Source organism: Aethina tumida, chromosome 3 (assembly GCF_024364675.1).
Source record: "Aethina tumida isolate Nest 87 chromosome 3, icAetTumi1.1, whole genome shotgun sequence".
NCBI classification, from domain to species: domain Eukaryota; kingdom Metazoa; phylum Arthropoda; class Insecta; order Coleoptera; family Nitidulidae; genus Aethina; species Aethina tumida.
Window position 1 is genome coordinate 2,134,477 of NC_065437.1, and position 14,214 is coordinate 2,148,690.

At 34.1% G+C, this 14,214-nt stretch overlaps 1 protein-coding gene across 1 annotated transcript; it reads left to right on the forward strand.

Moving 5' to 3' along the window:
- Positions 1-8,571: 8,571 nt before the first annotated feature.
- LOC109605970 (aldehyde dehydrogenase, mitochondrial) lies at positions 8,572-14,179 on the forward strand. Its single transcript, XM_020022565.2, has 5 exons — positions 8,572-8,778; positions 8,988-9,233; positions 12,654-13,052; positions 13,236-13,721; positions 13,784-14,179. The coding sequence occupies exons 1-5, from the start codon at positions 8,674-8,676 to the stop codon at positions 14,087-14,089; spliced, it is 1,542 nt and encodes a 513-aa protein (XP_019878124.2). The 5' UTR covers positions 8,572-8,673; the 3' UTR covers positions 14,090-14,179.
- The last annotated feature ends 35 nt before the right edge of the window (positions 14,180-14,214 follow it).

Sequence of the window (14,214 nt, forward strand, 5' to 3'; positions counted from 1 at the left end):
AATTTTTGTTGTAGGTTCTATTTTCGCAGCTTCCGTAGTCGGTGGGGGGACGGGAACTATTATTGTTGGTTCTATTTTCTCAGCTTCAGTAGTCGGTGGAATCACCGGTACTTTAGTTGTTATTTCTACTTTCTCAGCCTCATCTGTCGGAGGGAGGACCGGAACTTTAGTTGTTGGTTCTACTTTCTCAGTCTCATCTGTCGGAGGGAGGACCGGAATTTTTGTCGTAGGTTCTATTTTTTCAGCTTCAGTAGTCGGTGGGGGTACGGGAACTTTTATTGTTGGTTCTATTTTCTCAGCTTCAGTAGTCGGAGGAATCACTGGAACTTTAGTTGTTGGTTCTATTTTCTCAGCTTCAGTAGTCGGTGGAATCACCGGAACCTTAGTTGTTGGTTCAACTTTCTCAGCCTCATCTGTCGGAGGGAGGACCGGAATTTTTGTTGTAGGTTCTATTTTTTCAGCTTCAGTAGTCGGAGGAATCACTGGAACTTTAGTTGTTGGTTCTATTTTCTCAGCTTTAGTAGTCGGAGGAATCACTGGAACTTTAGTTGTTGGTTCTATTTTCTCAGCTTCAGTAGTCGGTGGAATAACCGGAACCTTGGTTGTTGGTTCAACTTTCTCAGCCTCATCTGTCAGAGGGAGGACCGGAATTTTTGTTGTAGGTTCTATTTTTTCAGCTTCAGTTGTCGGAGGAATAACTGGAACTTTAGTTGTTGGTTCTATTTTCTCAGCTTCAGTAGTCGGTGGAATCACCGGAACTTTAGTTGTTGGTTCTACTTTCTCAGCTTCAGTAGTCGGTGGAATCACCGGAACCTTAGTTGTTGGTTCTATTTTCTCAGCTTCAGTAGTCGGAGGAATCACTGGAACTTTAGTTGTTGGTTCTACTTTCTCAGCTTCAGTAGTCGGAGGAATCACCGGAACTTTAGTTGTTGGTTCTACTTTCTCAGCCTCATCTGTCGGAGGTAGGACCGGAATTTTTGTTGTAGGTTCTATTTTCTCAGCCTCAGTAGTCGGAGGAATCACTGGAACTTTAGTTGTTGGTTCTATTTTCTCAGCTTCAGTAGTCGGAGGAATCACTGGAACTTTAGTTGTTGGTTCTATTTTCTCAGCTTCAGTAGTCGGTGGAATAACCGGAACCTTAGTTGTTGGTTCAACTTTCTCAGCCTCATCTGTCGGAGGGAGGACCGGAATTTTTGTTGTAGGTTCTATTTTTTCAGCTTCAGTAGTCGGAGGAATCACTGGAACTTTAGTTGATGGTTCTACTTTGTCTGCCTCATCTGTCGGAGGGAGGACTGGTATTTTTGTTGTAGGTTCTATTTTCTCAGCTTCAGTAGTCGGTGGAATCACCGGAACTTTAGTTGTTGGTTCTACTTTCTCAGCTTCAGTAGTCGGAGGAATCACCGGAACTTTAGTTGATGGTTCTACTTTGTCTGCCTCATCTGTCGGAGGGAGGACTGGTATTTTTGTTGTAGGTTCTATTTTCTCAGCCTCAGTAGTCGGAGGAATCACTGGAACTTTAGTTGTTGGTTCTATTTTCTCAGCTTCAGTAGTCGGAGGAATCACTGGAACTTTAGTTGTTGGTTCTATTTTCTCAGCTTCAGTAGTCGGTGGAATCACCGGAACCTTAGTTGTTGGTTCAACTTTCTCAGCCTCTTCTGTCGGAGGGAGGACCGGAATTTTTGTTGTAGGTTCTATTTTTTCAGCTTCAGCAGTCGGAGGAATCACTGGAACTTTAGTTGTTGGTTCTATTTTCTCAGCTTCAGCAGTCGGTGGAATCACCGGAACTTTAGTTGTTGGTTCAACTTTCTCAGCTTCAGTAGTCGGAGGAATCACCGGAACTTTAGTTGATGGTTCTACTTTCTCTGCCTCATCTGTCGGAGGGAGGACTGGTATTTTTGTTGTAGGTTCTATTTTCTCAGCCTCAGTAGTCGGAGGAATCACTGGAACTTTAGTTGTTGGTTCTATTTTCGCAGCTTCAGTAGTCGGAGGAATCACTGGAACTTTAGTTGTTGGTTCTATTTTCTCAGCTTCAGTAGTCGGTGGAATCACCGGAACTTTAGTTGTTGGTTCAACTTTCTCAGCTTCAGTAGTCGGAGGAATCACCGGAACTTTAGTTGATGGTTCTACTTTCTCTGCCTCATCTGTCGGAGGGAGGACTGGTATTTTTGTTGTAGGTTCTATTTTCTCAGCCTCAGTAGTCGGTGGAATCACTGGAACTTTAGTTGTTGGTTCTATTTTCTCAGCTTCAGTAGTCGGTGGAATCACCGGAACCTTAGTTGTTGGTTCTATTTTCTCAGCTTCAGTAGTCGGAGGAATCACTGGAACTTTAGTTGTTGGTTCTATTTTCTCAGCTTCAGTAGTCGGTGGAATCACCGGAACCTTAGTTGTTGGTTCAACTTTCTCAGCCTCTTCTGTCGGAGGGAGGACCGGAATTTTTGTTGTAGGTTCTATTTTTTCAGCTTCAGCAGTCGGAGGAATCACTGGAACTTTAGTTGTTGGTTCTATTTTCTCAGCTTCAGCAGTCGGTGGAATCACCGGAACTTTAGTTGTTGGTTCTACTTTCTCAGCTTCAGTAGTCGGAGGAATCACCGGAACTTTAGTTGATGGTTCTACTTTCTCTGCCTCATCTGTCGGAGGGAGGACTGGTATTTTTGTTGTAGGTTCTATTTTCTCAGCCTCAGTAGTCGGAGGAATCACTGGAACTTTAGTTGTTGGTTCTATTTTCGCAGCTTCAGTAGTCGGAGGAATCACTGGAACTTTAGTTGTTGGTTCTATTTTCTCAGCTTCAGTAGTCGGTGGAATCACCGGAACTTTAGTTGTTGGTTCAACTTTCTCAGCTTCAGTAGTCGGAGGAATCACCGGAACTTTAGTTGATGGTTCTACTTTCTCTGCCTCATCTGTCGGAGGGAGGACTGGTATTTTTGTTGTAGGTTCTATTTTCTCAGCCTCAGTAGTCGGTGGAATCACTGGAACTTTAGTTGTTGGTTCTATTTTCTCAGCTTCAGTAGTCGGTGGAATCACCGGAACCTTAGTTGTTGGTTCTATTTTCTCAGCTTCAGTAGTCGGAGGAATCACTGGAACTTTAGTTGTTGGTTCTACTTTCTCAGCTTCAGTAGTCGGAGGAATCACCGGAACTTTAGTTGTTGGTTCTACTTTCTCAGCCTCATCTGTCGGAGGTAGGACCGGAATTTTTGTTGTAGGTTCTATTTTTTCAGCTTCAGTAGTCGGAGGAATCACTGGAACTTTAGTTGTTGGTTCTATTTTCTCAGGTTCAGTAGTCGGAGGAATCACCGGAACCTTCGTTGTTGGTTCTATTTTCTCAGCTTCAGTAGTCGGTGGAATCACCGGAACTTTAGTTGATGGTTCTACTTTGTCTGCCTCATCTGTCGGAGGGAGGACTGGTATTTTTGTTGTAGGTTCTATTTTTTCAGCTTCAGTAGTCGGTGGGGGTACGGGAACTTTTATTGTTGGTTCTATTTTCTCAGCTTCAGTAGTCGGTGGAATCACCGGAACTTTAGTTGTTGGTTCTACTTTCTCAGCCTCATCTGTCGGAGGGAGGACCGGAATTTTTGTTGTAGGTTCTATTTTCGCAGCTTCCGTAGTCGGTGGGGGGACGGGAACTATTATTGTTGGTTCTATTTTCTCAGCTTCAGTAGTCGGTGGAATCACCGGAACCTTGGTTGTTGGTTCTACTTTCTCAGCCTCATCTGTCGGAGGGAGGACTGGAATTTTTGTTGTAGGTTCTATTTTCTCAGCTTCAGTAGTTGGTGGAATTACCGGAACTTTAGTTGTTGGTTCTAGTTTTTCAGCTTCAGTAATCGGTGGAATCACTGGAACTTTAGTTGTTGTTTCTACTTTCTCAGCTTCAATTGTCGTTGGGATGACCGGAATTTTTGTCATTATTTCTTCTGAAACCGTAGCTTTTGTTGGTATCATTGGTAAGTCATCAGGCTTTTTAGTTGTGGAAATAATTGCCAAGGTAATTTTTTCAATATCAGTTACTGTTGGCATAAAAGTCAATTTAGTAAATTTAGTTACTGTATCTTCTGTTGCACTACCAGATATAGTCATGACAAAAAACCCATTTTTATTTAAGTATAATGTAAAATCTCCAGCCTGATCTTTAAGATTTATGGTAATATTACACAGGGGTACTCTTCGGATCGAAGATTTACATTTACGTTTTATAAAAGTGTCCCAGCGAAGGGCTCTGCTATTATACAGCCATTCGATTAAAGCTATGCAATCGATACGTTTCCGATCATTAAGGCACGTGGCATTATTTTGATCAAATATTACACTTAACGTAGGCACTATTAAACTTGATGACTGAGGAGGATTACTTTCCTTCTGAGCATAGACTATAAACCCATCCTGATTTGTGTACAGCACTTCACCCAAGTTTAATGAATCCAAATTTGCTGCTAAGGTGACGTTGCACGAATATATTTTCCTGGAGGTGCGTATTATTCGGCACTTTTTGTCCTTCCCGAAGGTTCCTTGCAGGCACAGCCATTCGGCTAATAAAGTACAATTGACGCTTCTCCTTCCGTTTAAGACGTATGGTGGATTGTTCAACATGGGGTTGGACCATTTAAGCTTCCGATGGGCGGACTTCTTTAGCTTGGGTATGCGCATCCTCCAACTGTTGTCTCGGCGCACTCTTAGATTGAGTTGGTTCTCTTCGTAAATCACTTGAGTACCCGAATATTTATGGCGGAATAGTTTTTGTTCTTCATTTATCAGTTTACCTTACGAAACAATAGAAATGCTTACTACAAATATGTACAGAGTTAATTAAGCAACTTTATAAATTAATGTTAAGAATAAGAAAGAGTTAATAACTTACGTTTGCCGAAGGGGAAAGCGTTGTAGCACCACATAAGAATCACAAACACAAATGAGCACAACACCACTTTGGGTCGGATCATGGTATGGAATTTACTTCAGAAATGGACCAAAAACTTTAGGTCAACCCAGTTTCATGTACAAAACAGGACAATGTCCATTGTCCTGATACCATTATTTCTAACAACAACATTGTTAGTTCTATGTAACATTTAAAATTATAGCACCATTATGATTATAGTTATTACTTTAACAATAATCCTAAAACAACCATCTTCAGACCATGAAGTTGATGACACCACAAGGAAGAAACTCCTTAGCTTGTAGGAGCTTGGTGAAACCAACTAGAATATATTTAAATGTCCACAGTAATCCTTAATTTGATTTTTTATGGTTATTATAAACACCATTAATAAAAATCACCATTTGTAAGTTTGGTAACAATATGTAATAATCAGTACAACAATTGTACATTGGCACAGTTCCTTGAAATCAACCATGATTTGAAAATTAATAATTTATTCAATGGTTATATACTAATTAATTTTACAATCAAACATTGTTATAAATTCTTGAAGCCAATTGAGAAATTTAGCAATTCAATTATTCGTTCATGTTATTTAAACTTTGCCCAGTAATAAAGTTAATGTTGAGATGTTAAGATGTTTCTTAACCTCAAATATTACCTCTAAAACAGAGATGGTTCTTAACCTCAAATATTGACATTGAATGTTTAAATTTCAATTTTCAATGTTGTTTCAAATTTATTCATCGTTTTTAATGTGTTTTTTATTATCATATTTAGTTTCAGATAAGTTCTCAAGTAAGTCATTGTTGTGTGAAACTTTATTCCTGATAAATACTAGTTGATTGTACCACCAGCTAAGAAAGCTGATTAAATTAACAATGGCGAAGGTCAATTATTCTGAGAAATTCTGTCAGATAAAAATTGTGTACATTACATTAGTTTTAGAATGAATCAACCAAAATTTAACAAAAATTAAATTAAATGAAAATCACTTTTGATATAATTTTTTTAATAACTTAGTTATAAACTGATAAAACTGATTAATTTATGAGTTATATAAGAAATAGGAATTTTTTGCATTTTAAATACTGTTGATAAGTCATATAAATACAAATATATGACTTGGCAAGAATTTATCAACAGGAGAACGGATTTGTATTTATTTATATGAATGAAATTAAGTGAAAAACATTATTTTTATAATGTAAATTTATTATCACAATTTAAACAAAATTAAATCATAATTATTGAGCCCAAGACTTAATAAAATTCTTACCAGTTATCTAAAAAATTTTCATTTAAAAGTGTGACTAATTTAATAGTTTTAGTACTTTTGATAACGATGATAATTAGCCATGTTAATACAAATATATATGACTTGGCAACAATTTATCAATACAAGAAGAAATTATATATTTTTAAAATAAATAATTCAATAATAGAAAAAATAATATTCTCCTAAAGTGTGCCTATAACAATTTAGTTTAATTTAACTTAAAGTAATCAATTCGTAATCCATTTAATTACCTGTTATTCACTATTTTTAGCTCCAACTTTAAAATCCTTGAGGGCTATCTCATTGTAAAATGACATGCATAACTAAATTGGTTCAAATGTCAATGTTTAATAATTGTAAAATATGTCTAGATTTGTAGTTTATGCATTTTGATAACGATTTAAAAACAGGAATAATTTATTATAGTAAAGTTAATTCAAGAGTAATTTATTTATCTTAAATAATGTTACTGACTATTTACTTAAGCCCAAAAGGCAGTCAATTATTTTAAATGGCTAAACTGGCATAAATATCAATATTTCCAGAACAAAAAATAGAAATATAAATGATTTAATCTAATTTTGTTTAAGCTAACCAATTAAATAGTTATTTATATACTTAAAATAATCTTATTGACTATTTACTTAAGCATAAAATCTAGTCACTTGTTCAGAATTGTCAATATTTATTTATTTATATTTCTAGTTTTATAGATTTTATACTTTTGTTTTTGATTTTATTGATAGGCCAAAACAAAATATAAAAATATTAATGATTTAACATTAAATTAATGTAATTAATTCAAAACTTAAGTATTGTTTTGCTCTTAAATTTAATGAAGACAATTAATTTTGTAGTTATTTGTGTTCTCTCCCAAAATTCTTAAGCTTTACTTAAACATAACATTTAACATTTTTGTCAGATTTTGACATAAGTGACTAAACTAATATAAATGTCAAAATTAATAATATAATTAATGTTATAATGTTAATAATTATATTGTCTCTATATTATTTGTGTTTCATATATTTAAATACACATAAATAATCATTGGTTAATAATGACAATTAGTTTTTTAGTTATCTCTCCTAAATTTCAATCCTTAAATAATGACTTCTTCTTCTTAAGCTTCTCTTAAGCCCAACTTATAACATTTTTGTCAGCTTTTTACAATGACATCAGTGACTAAACTAACATAAATGTCAAAATTAATAAATCAATTAATGTAATAATGTTCAGAATCATAGTGCCTATGTATTATTTGATCAATGGTTAATAATGACAACTAGTTTTGTAGTTATTTGAGTCGTTCAAAATTAAAATTCAATCCTTAAATAATGCTACTGACTTCTTCTTCTTCTTAAGCTTCTATTAAGCCCAACTTTTAACATTTTTGTCAGCTTTTTACAACGTCATTAGTGACTAAACTACCATAAATGTCAAAATTAATATAATAATTAATGTAATAATGTTAGGAATTATATTATCTATATGTTATTTGTGTGTCAAATATTTAAATTGACATAAATGATCCTTAGTTAACAATGACAATTAGTTTTGTAGTTATTTGAGTCGTTCTGTTCTAAAATTCAATATTTAAATAATGCTAGTAACTTCTCTTAAGCTCAACTTTTAACATTTTTGTCAGCTTTTTAAAATTACATCAGTGTCTAAACTAACATAAATGTCAAAATTAATAAATTAATTAATGTAATAATGTGGACAATCATATTTAAGTGTATCAGATATTTAAAATGACATAAATGATCATTGCTTAATAATGACATTAGTTTTGTTATTATTTTCTCCTAAAATTCAATCCTCAAATAATGCCACTAACTTTTTCTTCTTAAGCTTCTCTTAAGTCCTACTTTTAATATTTTTGTCAGCTTTTGACAATGACATCAGTGACTAAACTAATATAAATGTCAAAATTAATAAATTAATTAGGGTAATAATGTGGACAATCATATTGTCTATATATTATTTAAGTGTGTCAGATATTTAAAATGACATAAATGATCATTGCTTAATAATGACATTAGTTTTGTAGTTATTTTCTCCTAAAATTCAATCCTTAAATAATTCTACTGACTTCTTCTTCTTAAGCTACTCTTAAGTCCAACTTTTAACATTCTTGTCAGCTTTTTAAAATGACATAAATGACTAAACTAATAAATTAATTAGTATATTAATACTAAGGAAGATATTATTTAAGTGGCAGATTTTTAAAATGACATAAATAATCATTGTTCAATAATGACAATTAGTTTTGTAGTTTTTTTCGTGGTTCTTCTCCAAAACCGAGTTGTTCTAAACCCTTAAATATCCCCAAGTACGCATCTGTGAACTGTTATCATTCGATTTCACCGCTCAGAGACATTTATAAATATCCCCGCTCGCAATTTTAGAGGACACGCGTGTCTCTTCGCATTTAGTATCGTGCGATCCACCGAAGCCGGCCAGTGATCCACGAACGAGCGTCGTCAGCAGTTGGAACGCAGCAAGGGAGCACCGCACAATGTTGAAGCTGGTCAGATCGGCCGTAACCAAGGCCCAAAGGTGCGGCTACGCCTCACAGCCTTTGCCCACACCTAAGCCTAATCCTGAAGTCCTCTACACCGGGGTAAGTACCTGGACTTATCCGTGTTTATATGTTTTATTTAATTTTGTAGTGCACGTGTACGGTTCCAGATCATTCTCTGCTTCATTGAATTAACTTAATTCACGCTAGCAGCTTAAGTTACTTAACTTAAGTAACTTAAATATGATACTCATTTACGAAACGCACCGTTTAGATCCAATTCAAGTGGTAACCTTGGTGTTTTTTTGCAGCTGTTCATCAACAATGAATGGCGCAAATCGTCGGAGGGTCAGACTTTCAAGACAATCAACCCGGCGACCGGTGAGGTGATCGCCGACGTTCAGAGGGGCACCAAGCAGGACATCGACTTGGCCGTGGATGCTGCCGCCAAAGCGTTCAAGTGGGGATCCCCCTGGAGGACAATGGACGCCTCGGAAAGGGGACGTCTCATTTACAAACTGGCCGATTTGATTGAGAGGGACGCCGAGTACATTGCTGTAAGTGACCGATGATTGTTTTGTTCGTATCTGGGTTTGTGCAATGGCAAATTCCATACAAGGATCATTATGTTATGGTTATTCAATGTTATACAATTTTATTGGAACAACAAACCGGTTGCTAAAAATAGAATTAATCGTTAAATGAAACCGTGAAAGGAAAATATATCTTTAACGATTCAAAATTAGATCAAATGGAATCGATAATTTTCAATAAAAACACATTTATTTATCCAGTTAATCGCCAATTTACTTAGACCATATGTTTCAATAATCTCCTTTTTCATTTTTTATTTAATTATTCCATAAGTCGATAAAATGTTCACCTATGTAAATATTAGTTTCAGGGTCTTTTCCATAATGTTTAATAATTAGGTTTTTTCGTAGAGTGATTTGAATTTAAATTATATTAGATATACACATTAATAATTAACTGATTTCTATATTTCACTTACTTTTAGGTATTTGTATTAAAATTTTTATATATTTTTTTTTAATTAACTTTCTTAAAACACTAAACATTTTATTGTTACCCAATAATTATGTTGAAATTTTCTATTATAACTCTATTGATTATTACCTAGTCATGGTAAAATCATTGAAATTCTTTTATTTAATACAGTTTGTTAATTTTTATGGTTTTTGTTTATCTACTTAATGTTTTTAATGATATTTCTAATCAAAATTGTTCAATGTAATGCTTAATTGACATTACCCAGTCATTTCAAGGACAAGAATCTTCACACAAACATGTTTAAATAATAGAAATATTTATTATTATATATTATTTCTAATTAAATTTTTATAACTCTGTATTGATATTACCCAATCATTATAAAAAAATCTTAAAAAAAGGAATTTTATTGAATTGAAATTGTTGATATTTATAATTCCCATACTCCCATATTCTTCTTGTTTCTTTAGGTGTCTCTTTATTTTTTCTGGTGAAAATTGTCAAATATGACACTTTGTTAACATTACCCAATCATTATAAGTATTAAAGTCTTTAATCATTTGTGTTTAAACAATAGAATTGGTTAAATTCGTTTAATATTAATAAATATGTATATTATTAGTGGTATATTTAATCAGAATTTTCTAATTTCACCCTTTATTTATATTACCCAATCATTTTAAAAAATAAATATCTTAAAAATATGAATTTTTATTGAATAGAAACTGTTTATATTTATGATTCTCATATTTTTTTCTTGTTTCTTTATTTTTAATGTTATTTCTATTCAAAATTGATCAATATGACACTTTGTTGACATTACCCAATCATTTTAAGTATAAAAATCTTTAATCAAATGCGTTTAAACAATAGAATTGGTTAAATTTATTTAATATTATTAAATATGTATATTATTAGTGGTATATTTAATCAGAATTTTCTAATTTCACCCTTTACTTATATTACCTAATCGTTTTAAAAATATGAATTTTTATTGTTTATATTTATATTTCTCATACTTTTTTCTTGTTTCTTTATGTGTCTCTTTATTTTTAATGTTATTTCTAATCAAAATTGTCCAATATGACCCTTTGTTAACATTACCCAATCATTTTAAATATAAAAGTCTTTAATCAAATGTGTTTTAACAATAGAATTGGTTAAATTTGTTTAATATTATTAAATATGTATGTTATTAGTATTATTTCTAATAAAAATTTTCTAATATTACCCTTTACTTATATTACCCAATCATTTTAAGTATGAATATCTTAAAACAATGAATTTTTATTGAATGGAAACTGTTTATACTTATAATCTTCATACTTTTTTCTTGTTTCTTTCTGGTTCTCTTTATTTTTAATGTTATTTCTATTCAAAATTGTCCAATATGACACTTTTTTGATATTACCTAATCATTTTAAGGATAAAAATCTTGAATCAAACGTTTTTAAATAATAAAATTGATTAAGTATTATTAAATATGTATATTATTAGTATTATTTCTAATATAAAATTTTTAATATTATCCTTTACTTACATTACCCAATCATTTTAAGTATGAATATATTAAAAAATGAATTTTTATTAAGTAGAAGCTGTTTATATTTATAATTCTCACACTTTTTTCTTGTTTCTTTATGTTTCTTTATTTTTAATGTCATTTCTAATCAACATTATTTTGTATGACACATTAATGATATTACCCAATCATTTTAAGGGTAAGAGTCACATATTTTTAAATAATAGAATTTGTTAAATTCGTTTAATATCTATATTATTAGTATTACTTCTAATTAAAATTTTCTAATATCACTTACCACATCACCATTATTTATATTACCCAATCATTGTAAGTATTAATATCTTTAAAAAAATTTATTGAATAGAAATTGTTTATATGTATAATTCTCAAATTTATTTTTGTTCTTCTTTTATCTGTCTTTTTATTTTTTGTTATATCCCATCAAAATTGTCAACATGAGACTATTGATATTACCCAATCATTTTAAAGATAAGCATCTTCAAACAAACAATTTTAATATCACCGGGCATTTGTGTATCTACGTTTTTATTAATTAAAATACGAAAACATGTTATTAATAAACATTTCTAATATAACACAATAACAAATAATTAATGTTACCAATTATTATGAGGATAAAAATCTTTAAACAAACACCAATAAAATTTTTGTGAGTGTGTGTATTGAATTTAAATTGCATTTTAATAATAAACGCCATAATCTAATTATCATTCTGATCCCATCTCAATTAAAATAGTGATACGTCGACGGAAAATTAAATCATTATCAGCACGACAATTTCCAATTCAACACAGTCATTCTATAAAATGATTCGTTATGTAATTTCATAATTACATATTTTAAATTTAATGATTTTATATTATTACAACGTATCGGTGAATGATTAGCACAAATTCATATTCATGATAAAATTCCACCCATAAACAAACACTAAATTAATTCAGAGTAATCACTCCATGAGTTATCTTAACAACAAAGTATTTGTACTGAATTTTTTTATTAGTATATCTTAGAAGCAACGATAAATGTTCCCTCATCTTATTTAGATATTATAAACACTGTTATCGTCATTGAATACACATGTAGGTCAGTGAACACTTGAAAGTGCAACAGCCTGAATTCTAACAAACAGTTTTTGTTTTATTTTGTCTTTTATTATGTTAAACTGTAGGTTTTATTTTTGGCAGGCTTCTACGTGTATTTACGTTACAACCATTTATTTTTGTTTTGGCTCAATCATGTGGTAATTAATGAGTTCCTGTTGACGTAGAAATTGTATTTATGATACATTAATTCGTTCATTTATTAAATAAACCCCCGATGATTAAAGTTTTAATGCCTTATAATAATTATTAAAATTAAAAAGCACATTAACAACACATATAATAGCCACTAAACTAACAGATATTTTTATGAACAGTCCCTGGAAACATTGGACAATGGCAAACCCTTCAACCTGTCCTACCCCATCGACGTAGCCGGCTCCATCAAGGCCCTGCGCTACATGGCCGGCTGGGCCGACAAGGTGCACGGCAAGACCATCCCCCTCGACGGCAAATTCCTCTGCCAAACACGTCTCGAACCGGTCGGCGTGTGCGGCCAGATCATCCCCTGGAACTTCCCCCTGCTCATGTTCGCCTGGAAAATTGGACCAGCCCTCGCCATGGGTAACACCATCGTCATGAAGCCGGCCGAACAGACCCCCTTAACTGCCCTGTACGTCTCACAGCTGGCCAAGGAGGCCGGATTCCCCGAGGGTGTCCTCAACGTGGTGCCCGGCTTCGGCGACGCCGGAGCGGCCCTAGTAGCCAACCCCAAGGTAACCGACTAACAATTTAAGTACAATTGTTTACATTATTCGTACGATAAGACTCCATAAACGTGCACAATAGCCGAAAGTTATCAAAAGGTTGTTTCGTAACGGTGATAAACATATTTTCGTTACATAACAATTGATAACCGACTCAGGATCAAGGTTATTTATGTGCGTTAATACGTTTAGGTGGAAAAAATCGCCTTCACCGGCTCCACAGAGGTCGGACTGAAGATCCAGCAGGCGTCCGGCGCCACCAACTTGAAGCGCACCACTCTGGAGCTCGGTGGCAAGAGCCCCAACATCATCCTCGCCGACGTGGACATCGAGCATGCCGTCGAGTCCGCTCACTTCGGTCTGTTCTTCAACCAAGGGCAGGTGTGCTGCGCCGGCTCCAGGACTTTCGTCCAAGACAAGATCTACGATGAATTCGTCGAGAGGTCCGTCGAACGTGCCAAGAAACGTAAGACCGGAGACCCCTTCCACCCAGAGACCGAACACGGCCCACAAGTCGACGAGGCTCAAATGAAGAAGATCCTGGGACTCATCAAAGAGGGTGTCAAGGATGGAGCCAAGCTCCTGGTTGGAGGTGAACGCCACGGCGACAAGGGCTACTTCGTGCAACCCACCGTCTTCAGCCACGTCGAGGACCACCACACCATCGCCAAGGAAGAAGTAATAACTAACCCCCAATTGATCCACACCTCAGATATTTAATGTAACTTTCATTTTTAAAGATTTTCGGACCCGTACAACAACTGATGAAGTTCAGCGACTTGGAGGAGATCATCGAACGTGCCAACAACACCAACTACGGCTTGGCCGCCGCCGTCTTCTCCAAGGATTTGGACAAAGTTAACTACTTGACCCAGGGACTCAGGGCTGGTACCGTTTGGGTCAACACCTACAACATTTTGGGTGCCCAGTCGCCGTTCGGTGGCTTCAAAGATTCCGGACACGGCAGAGAAATGGGAGAGTACGGTCTTCAGCAATATTCCGAAGTTAAAAGTATTATCACCGCTGTGCCCGTCAAGAGCTCTTAAGTTTAAGGCAACTTCTCTATGTTCATGTTTTTTGTTATTTGTTTATCTGTATTTTTACTATTATTTCTAATAAAAATAATCTAAGATAGGTCTCCGCCTTTAATATTACCCCTTATTAAAATTTA